The 13,996-nt window shown below is 39.9% G+C and overlaps 1 protein-coding gene across 1 annotated transcript; it reads left to right on the top strand.

Moving 5' to 3' along the window:
* Positions 1-81: 81 nt before the first annotated feature.
* LOC119742677 (signal recognition particle 54 kDa protein-like) lies at positions 82-13,208 on the top strand. The gene is made up of 15 exons (XM_038218831.1): positions 82-254; positions 1,739-1,898; positions 3,103-3,279; positions 4,078-4,182; positions 4,656-4,722; positions 5,063-5,120; positions 5,652-5,802; positions 6,097-6,245; positions 6,806-6,906; positions 7,557-7,643; positions 8,336-8,409; positions 9,162-9,270; positions 10,052-10,228; positions 11,228-11,323; positions 12,932-13,208. The coding sequence occupies exons 2-15, from the start codon at positions 1,821-1,823 to the stop codon at positions 13,045-13,047; spliced, it is 1,545 nt and encodes a 514-aa protein (XP_038074759.1). The 5' UTR covers positions 82-254; positions 1,739-1,820; the 3' UTR covers positions 13,048-13,208.
* Positions 13,209-13,996: the final 788 nt, after the last annotated feature.

Below are 13,996 nucleotides of genomic sequence, written 5' to 3'. Positions count from 1 at the left end.
AATACCATAACAACTGAAAAAATATAACACGCACACCTACCAAAAAAATATGTCAATCTACGATGCATTAAATCATATCCGAAAATACACCACTTACGTGTACCTGTACTGTGTAATCGAACGTGATGAAATGAAAAAGCTGTGAGAAACATATTTTTGCCACAGTTTCCGTATTCCCCACTTATTATGACTCTTAATTTGAAGGCATACGTGAAAAAGTGATTATATTCAAGCATGCCACTAATGTAATTAAGGTGAGTATCATAGAGCAAGGAAACACTTGAAATCCTGGATTACGTCGCTAAGTCGATTTGTTATGTGGTTTTACACTGAATCTATTTCGTGAGAATTTGCCTGTAGAAATTTTAGTTAACTGTGACTTAAGTTTCTTTCCTTTCGAGTATCTTACATTTAGTTCAAGTATTTCACATACTTCCATACAAAAGGACAGTATATCATGTAAGCATTACTTACGGAAAACAGGCATGACGGGAAAACACCGGAAAATCAACTGGAAATCAGCGGAAATCAGCAGAAATCAACCGAAAAATAGTCAATCAGAAAACATCTGGAAAATAACTCAAAAGTGTTTGGCTTGGATTATAAAAAAAAAATGTTATGGGTTTTGTTGCGGCAGCCGTAAGGCCATTTTGAAACTGTCATGACTGCTGCTAGCGTTACGGCATTGCAAAAACACCATTGCGAATCTCCCTTCCAACCAACGCTTTGGTAGCTTGATTTGTTAAATGCTCAACCTTGACAACCACCATGCCGTAGGTTCCGGAATTGAATCTGCACTATGCCAAACCTTGTTTTTTTTTCTTTTTATTTCCTTTAATAGGCCTAATAGTTTCATTTACTTTTGTGTTTTTAATTAAATCCACATTTTATTGAAGTAGGTTTCATTTTTTCCTTTGTAGTCTATGCCTTTAAAGGGAAATAAAGTCCGAGAACCATTCGGTTGATAGTCTGGTTCCAAGAGCCAAATCCTATTGTTGAATATTGTCAGGTCAGGGAACCAGAACGTCCACTGCTGTGACAATAGCCACTGCGAAAAAAACATCAGCTGTGGAATATTCCAAGCCTAAGGCAGGGCACCTCGTCCGAGAACGGCTCTTCTTTTTGAGGGGGTGGGGCTGTTTTCTGATGTTTTGTGGTATTTTTCAGTTGCTTTCCGGTGTTTTCTGGTCGATTTTTGTGTTCTCTGTTTGATTTTTGTTGTTTTCAGCTGTTTTCAGTTGTTTTCCAATGTTTTCCAGTGAATAGTACTAGAACCTTGTAGGCATTAGCCGAAATAGCCCCATAAAATCTGTCTAGACTCAAATAATGGACTTCTTTTGTATTGTAAACCACAAAGCGACGCATACTAGATTTGAAAATTTTCCAAACTGACTGCAGAATTTATACAGGATAACTAGATATTAGGCCTACTTCTTAGTTCTGGAACAGCACTTTCATTTGGGGGGGGGGCAGTACCACTATGCAATTTCAAATCCTGTGATGATAACTTGCACCCAGAATTTTATTTTCTCATCCTAAAAATCTCTCCAAAAAGTAGCCTTGACTTATCCATGTCACGTTAAAATTTCGGAACAATGGTTTTCAGGACCTCAGACCAACAATTTGTTGAGAAGTCAGAGATTTTACTCGCAGACATCAGATTTTCGACCCGATGAACGTTGTACACATGCATTCTTTGTGTTTTTGTTTTTCACTTCATATTTCTTTCCTCTTTTAGGAACAACAGGAAGTACCAACTAATTGCAGTCATAAGTACAAGAGTAATTTATTCCAGAAAGTAACATCAGTGATAATTCAAGATGGTGTTAGCGGATCTTGGCCGTAAGATCACCTCGGCACTGAAGTCTTTGAGTAATGCCACCATCATTGACGAAGATGTAAGTAAAAAAGTCATTTTTAAAACAGTAACATTTCAAATTCTTTTTGTTTTTATTAAAATCACACTTCAGTACTGCTTTCCCCCATTTTTGATGTTAATTCCAGTTTGCTAGGTTTTAACAGTTTAAGTTGAAAAAGTGTGGAATTAATGACCAAAAACCACCCCGCTGATAATATTTGCTATAACCAAATCAACATATTTTGTTCCAGTACATAGAACCAAGAAATGACAGTGTCTTTGCCAGATTTTCACTAGATCTTCCTTTAAGTTTAACATAACATAGCACAAATAATTAACGCTGTTTTCAAACCTATTTAACTTACAAAACCTTAGAAGCACTGCAGTACTTAATTACATTTGGGGTACACGTAATAAAGTTTTTACTTTTTCAATGACTGCCCGCTATTTGTTATGTCAATCATTGTTGATTTATCATGTCAATCTCACGGGTCTACAGACAAAATGGGCAGGCGTCAGCCTTTGTGAGATGGCTAAATGTTGAAACATTTCTTTAAACATTTTCTAAAAGTTTACAAAATTAAACGCAAAGTCACATCCCTACTCCCCAGACATTAACAATTGGCTATGCTACACCATCTTTTGATTTCCCAGCAACCTCATTTACCCTTACCTTTCCAAATCTTCCAAAATCATTTTTGCAAAATGGCAAACATGGCAAAAGTGGCTGCATGGCAAAAGTGTGTTGCAGATTTTGGAGGACGCACTGTGTCAAGGTCTTGGGCCTGACCATGTGTTGTTTATGCTCAGCTGTGCATAAATTTAGGCCTAGATTATACTTGAAGTCCTCCACACTTCTACAGGATGTCACGGGCCCTGCCTCAATATTCTGACAGTGATTGCTGGAGAATTTTGAAGGAATGAGGCAGTAGTTACCCCTCCAAGGACCATATTCAAGAAATAACGGAGGATTTTGCAGGATGCCAGGTGTTTTCTATTTTTACATGGAGGCAGTTGGAGGGTTTTGCATGATAGAGGTTACATCCTAGCAAAAATGCCTAGGGAATTAGGGTTAAAAGTGAAAATATTTCTCATGAACTTTTGGAAATTTCAGGGAAATCTCAGGGAAGTTTGTTTTCCTAAAAATGCAGGGAACCGTGAGTAAGATTCCTGGCAAAACTCCTGGGGGGTTATAGGGTTAAAGTTTGGAATTGTACAACATTCTTGATTCTGTTTGTGTACAGGTGCTGAATTCTATGCTGAGTGAAGTATGCCGTGCTTTACTCGAAGCTGACGTCAACATCCGATTAGTCAAACAGCTGAGAGAAAATGTCAAGTCGGTGATAGACTTTGAAGAGATGGCCGGCGGTCTGAATAAGAGGAAGATGATCCAGACCGCTGTCTTCAAGGAACTGGTCAAGGTAGGAGTGCTCTTATGCATGACCAACGAGGGCGCTATCACAGTGAACTTTTTAGAGGAATCACAGTGGCAATAGAGCTAACAAGTCAGTGGGGAAAAAAAGTCAAATTTTTAGAGATGGAGTGAAAACCTGAGATGAATATCCTAAAGGGAACACGGGAATCTGACGAAATTAAACATGTGGATTAGGTTTTCCATCCTAATCCGATGGGAATGAAAACTCAAATCCATATGTCAGCCTCAGTGGGATTCGAAACCTGGGTCACAATGTTGGAAGGCAACGGAAGGAGAATTGTGCCAACCAGAACTCCAAAGTAGAGAAACGAGAGATATATAAAGACTGATTGCAAGAATGTAGTCAGGGCATCATAATTCTTGCTCATGTGCTTGATTAGAAACGGGTGTTGTACATATGTGTAAAACTGATCCAGGGTCACAAAAAAGTTGGAGAAAAATTATACAGACTTGTAGCCAGAAAACTTTGTCATATGAGATTGGCTTAGCTTGAAGATATAGAAATAGTGTTGTGATCTCACATTTTTGGTGGAATTTAGCCCATCTGTGCACACTGAACGCTTACATGTATACATCTTTTTGGTTGCTGCATTGCCACTCAATTCAGCAGAACAACTTAGACATAGTCATTGTGGTGTCATGAAAATTAGGTCTATATGTGCTATCTAGTTCACGCTCATTGAACAAGCGAAATATTGAGTGTTTGTGTCCTGTATGTCACTCGGACATAGATGCATTACATTTTCAAAACTCACAACAAACTATTTGCTTGTTCTTTTTCTAGCTGATCGACCCCGGTGTGAAAGCCTGGACACCACTCAAAGGCAAACCCAACATTATAATGTTTGTTGGGCTGCAGGGTAGCGGCAAGACAACGACATGTACAAAGGTAAGCGACTCTTGCAAAATATTTAAAAATCAGATCATTTCTGTTTCATTGTCTCACAAAATTGCTGGTTAAGACAAGATTAAGGATGGTACAGGGTGAGGCAAGTTCAAACGATTATGCGTCTTTGTACCTCAAATTAGTGCAAAGCCAATTCCAACACTTTCCGTCTTAGTTAATGAAAATTGATTTTTGTCAGCATGGAATTTGTAGGGTGGCACACAGTTTTCCTACATTATTTGTCGGTGTAGGTGGGTGGGTGGAGGGGGGAAGGGGGGAGGGAGGTGGAAGGATTTTTAATTTTCCAACGTTGGGTAAGCACTTAGATCAGGTACTGTATCATGGTGAGACCCCTCATTCCTGCTGTTTTCAGAACATGAATATAGTGAAGAGATTCAAGGCTAAGACTTTTGTACGGTTTGTGCAGTTTGATTCTGGTTATTCATGTAAGTCTCCTCTGTCTATTTTCTTGGCAGCTAGCCTACCATTTTCAGAAGAAGGGATGGAAGTCGTGTTTAATTTGTGCAGACACATTTCGTGCAGGTAAGCAGTAACTTAATATTGTATTTAATAACAAAATGATGTGTCTGATCCTTACATGGATCACCACTTCTATAGATACACGTGTTAATGACGGCCAAATAATTTGGATGTAGCTATTATCTTATTTGTTAAATGTTCACACACAAGGCCTGAATGCGGCACACACAAGCGATTTATGTGCCTACAATTGTTCTCACTTGATTATCCTGAGTGTGCTGCACAAAGTGTATATAAAAACTCCAGCACAGTAGGAGGTGTAGTTATAATTCAGAGACTATTGTTTACTAATTGTTTACTAATTGAATGAATCCCGACTGATCTATTTTTTTTTTATTATTAGGTGCTTTTGACCAACTCAAACAGAATGCAACAAAAGCAAGAATACCTTTCTATGGAAGGTAAGTAGTTAAAACAAAAAACAGATGGACAGTTAAATCTTGTTTGTGTCGCCTAAACAAAGTTTTGGGGACACTTACCTGTCCTAAATTCCGTATGACCGTATCCCGATATCCCCATATCCCTGTATGTTAAAGGTTAGGTTAAGTTTATGAAAAAAAACTGTAGAACTTCTACATGTTTTCATGGATTTTGATGAAACTTACATGCAGTCACCCTTGGGTGGGAAGACACAATTCTTCATCGAATTACTTAGGACAAAGTTCACAACACATATAGGATTGACCGCGAAAAAATTAATTCACACAACTTGAACCTGAGAACATTTTCTTCCTTCAATTACCTCTAGTCTTAGAAAGTAATTACAGGAAGAGAAGTTGTCTTTATTATTATTATTTAGGCCTTTTGTTGTTTTGGTGGTTTTTTTTAACCGATATACCTGTCTAGCTGTTGCATCTATATTTGCAACATTGGTCGGTTGCCATTTGAACTTATTGCCAATTATTTCCTATCATCTCCTTGTTTTTCCACAGTTACACAGAAGTAGACCCAGTGCTACTGGCCGCTGACGGCGTAGAGAAGTTCAAGAATGAAGGATTTGAGATCATCATCGTTGACACGAGCGGGAGACATAAGCAAGAAGATTCACTGTTTGAGGAGATGTTGCAAGTGTCCAATGCAGTGGTATGTATGGAGGGTTTCCCAGTGTAGGAGTGTGTGGCTTGGTGTGTGCAGCAAACTGTTTGGGGGCTAAAATGAAAATAGTTATGGACTTTGAACTGTAGATAGTGCTTTTCTGACCAAGCACAAGAGCTCCATTGTGTGGGGCACACTGCATGCCTGGGCGGGCCGTCACCGCATTCTTTTCATAACAGCTTTTCTTTCTGTTTAGCTACACTCTCGGAAATAAGAAATGTTGTGCATTACCCTGTGTAACAATGTGCAAATTGAGTATGTACTCTTTGTTCTTATTTCCAGAACCCTGACAATGTGGTCTTTGTGATGGACGCATCCATCGGTCAAGCTTGCGAGGCCCAGTCCAGAGCCTTCAAGGAGAAAGTGGACGTAGCTTCAGTCATCATTACTAAGCTGGATGGTCATGCGAAGGGTGGTGGAGCTCTCAGTGCGTAAGTGATCTTCCCCCCCCCCTCCCCTTCACACTCCCCCCCCCCATCCCCCCACTCTCCCCCCCCCCATACACACTCACTAAGGCCCAGTAGCGTGCTCAGGGCTTGAAATTGGGTTCAACCCCACAGAAGCAAGTACTTACTCCCTGTAGTGCTGGTTTTTGGGGGCAAGTTGCGCCCATAAGTTGATACACTAAAATATAGAGAAAAATATTGGAATTGAAATTTGACTAGTGTACATGGAAAATGCATTTATTTTGCCCATGTTTGTCTTTCTGAAAATGCTTTTCAAGATCATTTGACTTGGAAAAAAAAACTCATTAAATTACCACTTTCGATAATTGAGAGCACGTGAAGATTCACAAACCAACTTTGAAGTTGGTTATCTTTCCAGACATCACCTCATTGCCTTCCAAGAGGCTGCGTAGACTGGTTCCCTTTGATCATTTCATGTTCTGTTGGTGTAAAATCTGAAGCGATATCGCAACTTAAGCTATTCCATCCCCACTTAATTGTTCCCGGCCCTGCTTTAAAACTTTCTGCATGTTTCTGTTTGACAGTGTTGCGGCCACAAAAAGTCCTGTCATCTTCATAGGAACGGGTGAACACATTGATGACTTTGAGCAATTCAAAACGAAACCGTTCGTCAGTAAACTGTTAGGTAAGTCACTGGTAATCTGTGCAAACACTGTCCAAAAATAGTGTCCATTAGTTTTCATGTTGTGGGGTTCCATTGCACATAATTGTAGATTGCATAGCTGTACTAAAATTAAGCATTTAAAGTATACTGTGTTTTGACTTTTAGCACAAAGTACCCCCTATGATAAAGATATGAATTGTTTCAGTTAAAGGCACATAGGATTATTTGCATATATCCCAAAAGTAGCCGAAGGAATTATTATCAAAAAGCGTACTTGAATAAAAGATCGTAATGGTACTGAATACCCCATGAAATTATTCCGTCTGGCTTGCTGTCATTTAGAAAAATATCAAGAAATATAGGTGATTTCCAACGATCAGTCAGTTGACTGATTTTTGGAAGTAAAGAGTTATAAAGACGACATTGTTTCATGATCAAAATAGCCTCACTATCATTTGTTCTTTAAATGTGGCTTAAAACATTGGGTATGTTTAATCACAATTTATATATTATTCATCAGAGCAGACTGGTATCATTTTGTAATGACAATTTATTTCATTGCTTTCATTTCTATTCACAAGTTCCAAAAATGAAGAGTTTACCTCGCTCTCAATTTAATATGGCCGACTCGCGGAAACAATCTATTGAGTATTCTACATTTTGTCCACCAGGTATGGGAGATATAGAAGGCCTGATTGACAAAGTGAGTGAGCTGAAACTAGACGACAATGAAGAACTCATCAACAAACTCAAACACGGTACGTCAAGTTCCTTGCAACGTCAAATTTGGTTGTTCTCAACTCAGTATTTTAGATATGGAAACTGTCCTTTATATCAATTGATTTTTTTTTTACTTTTTGTTTATACCATTAGATATGGAATAATAGAATTGAAAAGCTTATGCAACTTGGGATTTCCTTTTTTTGTGACTTCCCTGTTTTTCGCATTACATGCTGATTATTAACCGCAACACCTTGGGTATCTTTACTAGAAAGTATCCTGAATCCGCCAAAATCCACCTATTGTGTCATGCACACAAATGTTGGTGTTGGTGACTGCTCAGTATGGAGGTATCCTGAATCCATCAAAATCCTGCAGTACCGCTAGACTTACAATCCTCAATCCATCAAAATCCCCTGTTTTCAGTATGGAGGTATCCTTAATCCGCCGAAATACTCCAAAACAGGGGTATAGATTTTGATGGATTCAGGGTGGTTGGGGTTAAAGGGCTTGTATTTGCCATTAAATGAAAAAAATGCAGTATCCGTAATGTTGTAGAAATTGGAAAGTCTGTCAAAAATTTGTTACAACTTGACCGCTGAACTACAATGAAGATTTATAACCAGTGCAGTGTGCACCATAATTGAAGATTATTGTTGACATGGAAGAAACCACCTTCTTACTTAAAGCCCAGTTAACTTTTGCTTTATAAAATGGTATTATTTTTCAGGTGAATTCACGTTGCGAGACATGTACGAGCAATTCCAAAACATCATGAAGATGGGACCATTTGGCCAAATTATGGTAAGATTGTACATTTATTACAAATCCATGCTTCTTGCATGTGGTTACTTTTTGTACATTTGGTGGGATTTACTGTACCTAAGGCAAAGTCAAAGATTCTCTTATGTGACTATTTTCCGTACCATTTTGTAAATAGAGGGTATTTGAAGTATTAGAAACAAGTTTGTTTTCCTTGGTGAAGTTAGTGTGAATGATAGCTCTGTAAGAAAGACTTAGCAGACCATGGCTTTGATACACGCTGTCATGTTCCTGCTGAAAATCACCAGTCAGATTCTCCAAACGAATCATACATGGACAACATGATGAGGAGTATAGTAGACAGTCACTATTACTCTACATGGGATTTGATGACCCCATTTAAATGAGGTGCAAAGGATAAGCCTTGAAGGATTTTGGCAGATGTAAAAGCTTCCTCAAGAAAAATACCTAGGAAGTTAGAGTTCATACGTTGATACCTGTTTGCTCGGAATTTGAAACATGCTGATTATAATTAGTTTAAACTAGTGTAATAAAAGAATTTAAATTTGTAACAATGGTTCAAATGTGAATTGACCTATCGCTGTTTGCGAGTTAGCCACGCCCCTTAGACAACCCTATGGAATTTTGTATATTAAATTTTGTCTCAGTTTTTGCGTGTTCTGCATCCATTTGTATATTATGTAATTGGACAATATTTCACAAGCTGCGTCGACGCAATTCTACCGTGATAGGTCAATTGATTTGTTCTGGGTTTTTTTTTACTCGGTTGTCAGGGTATGATCCCAGGATTCAGCAGTGATTTCATCTCCAAGGGCAACGAGCAAGAATCCATGGCCAGATTAAAGAAGCTAATGACGATCATGGACAGCATGAACGACGAAGGTAACAACAAAAACAGATCTCTCTAAAAAAAAGACTGAGCAAGTCTAGTAAAGCTGGTCCCAGAGTGCACAACATTCTGTTCAATTGATTCCGAATGGCTATTCACTGGAAGTCTGTTCATGCATCTGGTCTACACAATGGGCCGGATTTAGCCCTATCATTGGCGTTACAGGATAATCCTATATGATAGCACTGCCCGGCACACAAGTGACAGACAGTCAGTCAGTCAGGTACATAGAGGACACTAGGCTGACCCTCTGAGACCAGCACAAATAAACTCATGGAATCGGACTAACGATATTAATTATTGCATGTAGATACTGCATGATCTGTATTTGACACCGACACTTTAATAGCACTGCAGTCTTTTAAGCAAAGATATAAGTAAAGTAAGTAAACTCTGTCACAAGCCAATGTGGCCCATCAGGCCGGCGTTTATCTCCGGTTTCAGTAGCATGAAACGGCTGAGAATATTTCTACTCCCCCTGGATGGGATGGTAGTCCATCGCAGGTTACTCCCCAGCTAATGCCGGTACCCATTTATACTCCTGGGTGGAGAGAGGCAAGTGGAGGTGAAGTGGCTTGCCCAAGGACACAACATATAGCCAGCAGCTGGATTCGAACCCCTGACCCTCTGATCATGAGTCACAAACCCTAACCACTAGGCCACACTCTCCCGATATGCAAACCACATAACTCCACATATTGAGAAATTGGGCCATGGTGAACAAGTTAAAAAGTAGAAATGAAAAGAAAATGAATTGGTATTTGTTCTTCGCAGAGTTGGACAGCCGTGAGGGCGCTAAGCTCTTCATGCGAACCCAGGGGCGTGTCCATCGAGTAGCCAGGGGGGCGGGGGTCTCGTCCAAGGAGGTACAAGAGTTGCTGCAGCAGTACCAGAAGTTTGCCCAGATGGTGAAAAAGATGGGTGGCATCAAGGGACTCTTCAAGGGTAAAGGTAGGTAGAGGCCGAGGCTTGACATTTATCCTAGTTACTACACTAACTAGACTGGCTGCCGGACCGAAGCAGCATTTCCGCCATCTTTATTCCCCCCAAGTGCATGCTTTTGACTTCAGAAATTGCAAGCACAAGTGTGTTCCATGGTCAACAGCACGCTTAACATTTGAAGAAGAAAAATGTGACTCAACTAAGTGAGTCTTAATAAGTTGCCCAAGCTACTTTTTTTAGTTACAAGCCCTTAAAACGATCTTGTGCAATAGAATTGTCAATTTTTCACCCACACAAAGTTCTTTTGCATCATGATGTCAACCTCTTTAATATATCAATATAGAAAAGCTGATTATGCACTTTTTTAATAAATGTGAAAAACCAATTATCCAAAATACAACCCAACCTTAAGACTCAATTCTCCTGGTCCAGTCACAAATTATGTGGGTATGTGGCATGGGGGTACCAAGATGGCGGAAAGTTGCTTCACTTTGTGGGCATGTCAGCCACACCAGTTTGTGTTGTTTGAGCTCAGCGATTTGAATCCTCCCAGACTATTTCTCAGACTTGCTTTTCCAACGAGTCTGGGAACATGATGTCTTTATAGGATGGCTGCAGACAGTAAATAAGAATATATTTGAAACTGCTGCAAATTGCTTTCGGACTGGATTGACCTGCAATATACAAATCAAAAAAATTAAGCGGCCCTGATATTTTGATCTTAACAAGACCTTCTTCAGAGGTTCAGAGGCAAATGACAGTGTTACAAAAAACAAACATGTAGGGGGCAGACAAGCATGCATGGTTGGGAGGAGAAACACAAAAGAGGGATGAAATAGGGGACAGACCAGTGTAAGTGAAGAGCAAAGGGAATGGCAAAGAAGAATGAACAAAGGATAGATTAAATAGGGGGCAGACCAAGAGGGATTTATTTTTGGTGTACAGTGTATTCTAAATCCTTTTCTTAAGTCATGGGTTAATGTGAAACACTTTGTTTTCTTTCCCAAGGTGGTGACATGGCCAAGAACGTGAATCCAGCACAGATGCAAAAGTTGAACCAGTCTATTGCCAAAGCTATGGATCCGAGAGTGCTACATCAAATAGGTAAGAACTTCAAATTGACATGACCTTTTTCTTCAATCGGCTGATTTCCCCGTTTTAACTTCCCATGATGTTTGCATCTAAAAAGTGGAAATTAAAACTGAAGAAAGTCATTTAAAGCTTGGAATTCCTTGCATTATAGTGGGTGCGTTTGAGTAGCTCACCCAGATCGACTCGGGTAAAGGCAGACGGTTTAGCCACGACAGCCGGGCTAATCGAACGCTAAACTGCGGGCCATCACAATCCTCACGTGACTCCCATAGTCGTGGCCATAGCCACTGACAAAACGCTCATTTCGGATTTATCTTAGTTTGAGATTTACTTCTTTTAGTTCAATTGCAAAACTCAAAAAGGTTGGGCTGGAATTATAGCCTCTTAAGTCGGAAATGAAAGTTGAAGTTCCACTGTTGAGATTTCCGCTGTCCGGCCGCCATATTTGTCCATTTCTTGGAATGAACAACGCATGCGTGTGACGTATTACCACCAATAGACTCTGCTCCCCGAGCAGGGTCTGTGGTGGCCTGGGTGAGCCCCGAGAATGACGTCAGAGCTAATCGGACAGCACGGGGCTGACCCGTGCAGACATGGGTGAGCTAAACGAACGCACCCAGTGACTTCCCAGTTGCACGTTTGGTCTTATTAGCTGTACTGCCCATTTACTGTGTTTTTTTAATGTAACCTACCCCACCCCAGAATTTAAGAAATGGAGAGGCAGTTCAGTTAATTTCAGGGTGGTACACTCAGTGGGCTCTGGTAGATGGCATTTTTTACCAGTTTTGAGAGCCGAGAGGACAGGAAATAATGCATGCGCGTACTGATTCGTATGGCGCAATGTACGCACGACCAATTTCATTCTGAATGTGCAAAAAGCCACAACATCTTCACATGAGCGTTAGGCGTCATCAGCAATGCATTCCAATGTCTCTCCCAGTGGTCTCCCCTAACTCTCCCTTTCTTCTGTTAAGGGGTTACTTGTGCACGGAGCCCATTTTGAAATAAACCCTTAATATCTAAAAGTTTAATACTTCCAACAGTATTAAAGGGAAAATACAACATTTGCAAACATCAAAAAATAAAACTACCAAATCATTTTGAAATACCTTGCTGGACTGTTAGTGAATGACAGTGTAAAGCATCCTGTAAAATCATGGCACCTGGTATAGGCCTATTTTTGTATCAATTTCCAACGCTGGTCGGCCGACCAGCGTTAGAAAAAACTGGCTTTTTTTCAAATACTGGCCCAAATTGACCATCGCACTTGTTTACAATCGATTACACACCTATGAACAGGTACAAGCCAGCTAGACTGGTTCCCTGACCCTACAATTCCCCAATGTATGTAAACTGCTCTGTTTCTTTTTATATGGAGTAAGGGAACCAGACTACAGGAAAATGATTGTTTTTCTTGGTTTTTATAGCATTTTCAAACCCAAAACCTCAAAAAGTGAGTGTAACTATATTTGCCATATATTTTCAACCCCCCAATTCCATCCATTTCTGAAAATTACAGCAAAAGCAAATGATGTATATTCCCTTTAAACTACTGGAAGTATTAAAGAGAAATTGGTTTTTCTTTTGTCTAATAACAAATTTACCTTTTCTTTCTTCTAGGTGGTATGGGCGGACTACAGAACATGTTGCGGCAATTCCAGCAGGGGGCAGGAGGTGCGGGTGGCTTAGGTGGGCTGGGGAACATGATGGGTGGAGCAGGAGGGCAAAACAAATGATCCATCGGTATGGAGGGGGGCAGGAGTTGGGGTGGCTTAGGTGGGCTGGGAATGATGGGTGGAGCAGGGGGGCAAAATAAATGATCCATGGGTATGGAGGGGGCAGGAGGTGGGGTGGCTTAGGTGGGCTGGGGAACATGATGGGTGGAGCAGGGGGACAAGTAAATGATCCATCTGTATGGAGGGGGGCAGGAGGTGGGGGTGGCTTAGGTGGGCTGGGGAACATGAGCAGGGGGATAAATAAATGATCTCACAGAATGGAACGGCAGGTCAAATTTGGCACATTTGTAAAGCTGTTGTCCACATTTTGAATACAAGTTCAGCTTGAAAAGTGTCTAGTTTGGTCAAACATCCTTTAGGAAGTTGGGCTTGTACAGATCATTTTATGCAAATGTTTTAGCAAATGGACCAGTCAATATTATTATTATTTTTTTTTCATGAAAGTTTTCCCCCATGAACTTGACACGCAAAAGCTTGGGAGAGGGGCAGGTTTGCTGATCAAAATTTTATTGATATCTGCCATTACTTGAAGAATGTTTAGATTCTGACTCAATAATCTATTTCAGAAGCTTGAGGGGTGTATTTTGTCAAATTCAATGACACAATGTTCACCCAATGACCCAAAGTAATCATTAAGTATTAAACAGTAATTTTTCTTGCATTGTCTTTTCCTCTCAAAAATGTTTCTTTGTTTCTAAATTATTTTTGAAAAGGTATTCTTCTTTTTTCTTTTTCTTTTTTGTTCTTCCATTGATTTTTTTTTTTGGGGGGGGGGGTTAATATAAGAGAATGTATTGTGTATGTATCCTTTGATACAAAATGGTGAAGACCGAGTTAGAGAAAGTCAGGCAAACTTGACCTGTTTGTCCCTGCTTCATTTTGTACACAGTAACAGTTTTCTTTTGCTGACACTTTTTTCACGCAAAAAAAGTGCTGAGAAATTGCAATT

The sequence above is a fragment of the Patiria miniata genome, unplaced genomic scaffold (genome assembly GCF_015706575.1).
Source record: "Patiria miniata isolate m_02_andy unplaced genomic scaffold, ASM1570657v1 HiC_scaffold_6, whole genome shotgun sequence".
Classification (NCBI taxonomy): domain Eukaryota; kingdom Metazoa; phylum Echinodermata; class Asteroidea; order Valvatida; family Asterinidae; genus Patiria; species Patiria miniata.
The sequence above is the reverse complement of the archived record's forward strand: the minus strand, read 5'-3'. Positions and strand labels throughout refer to the sequence as shown.

Excerpts from the sequence above, each read along its gene's own strand:
- LOC119742677 (XM_038218831.1), top strand. The coding sequence starts at position 1,821 with ATGGTGTTAGCGGATCTTGGCCGTAAGATCACCTCGGCACTGAAGTCT. Across the intron at positions 1,899-3,102 it reads CCACCATCATTGACGAAGAT|GTGCTGAATTCTATGCTGAG; the intron begins GTAAGTAAAAAA and ends GTTTGTGTACAG. Across the intron at positions 8,410-9,161 it reads GACCATTTGGCCAAATTATG|GGTATGATCCCAGGATTCAG; the intron begins GTAAGATTGTAC and ends CTCGGTTGTCAG.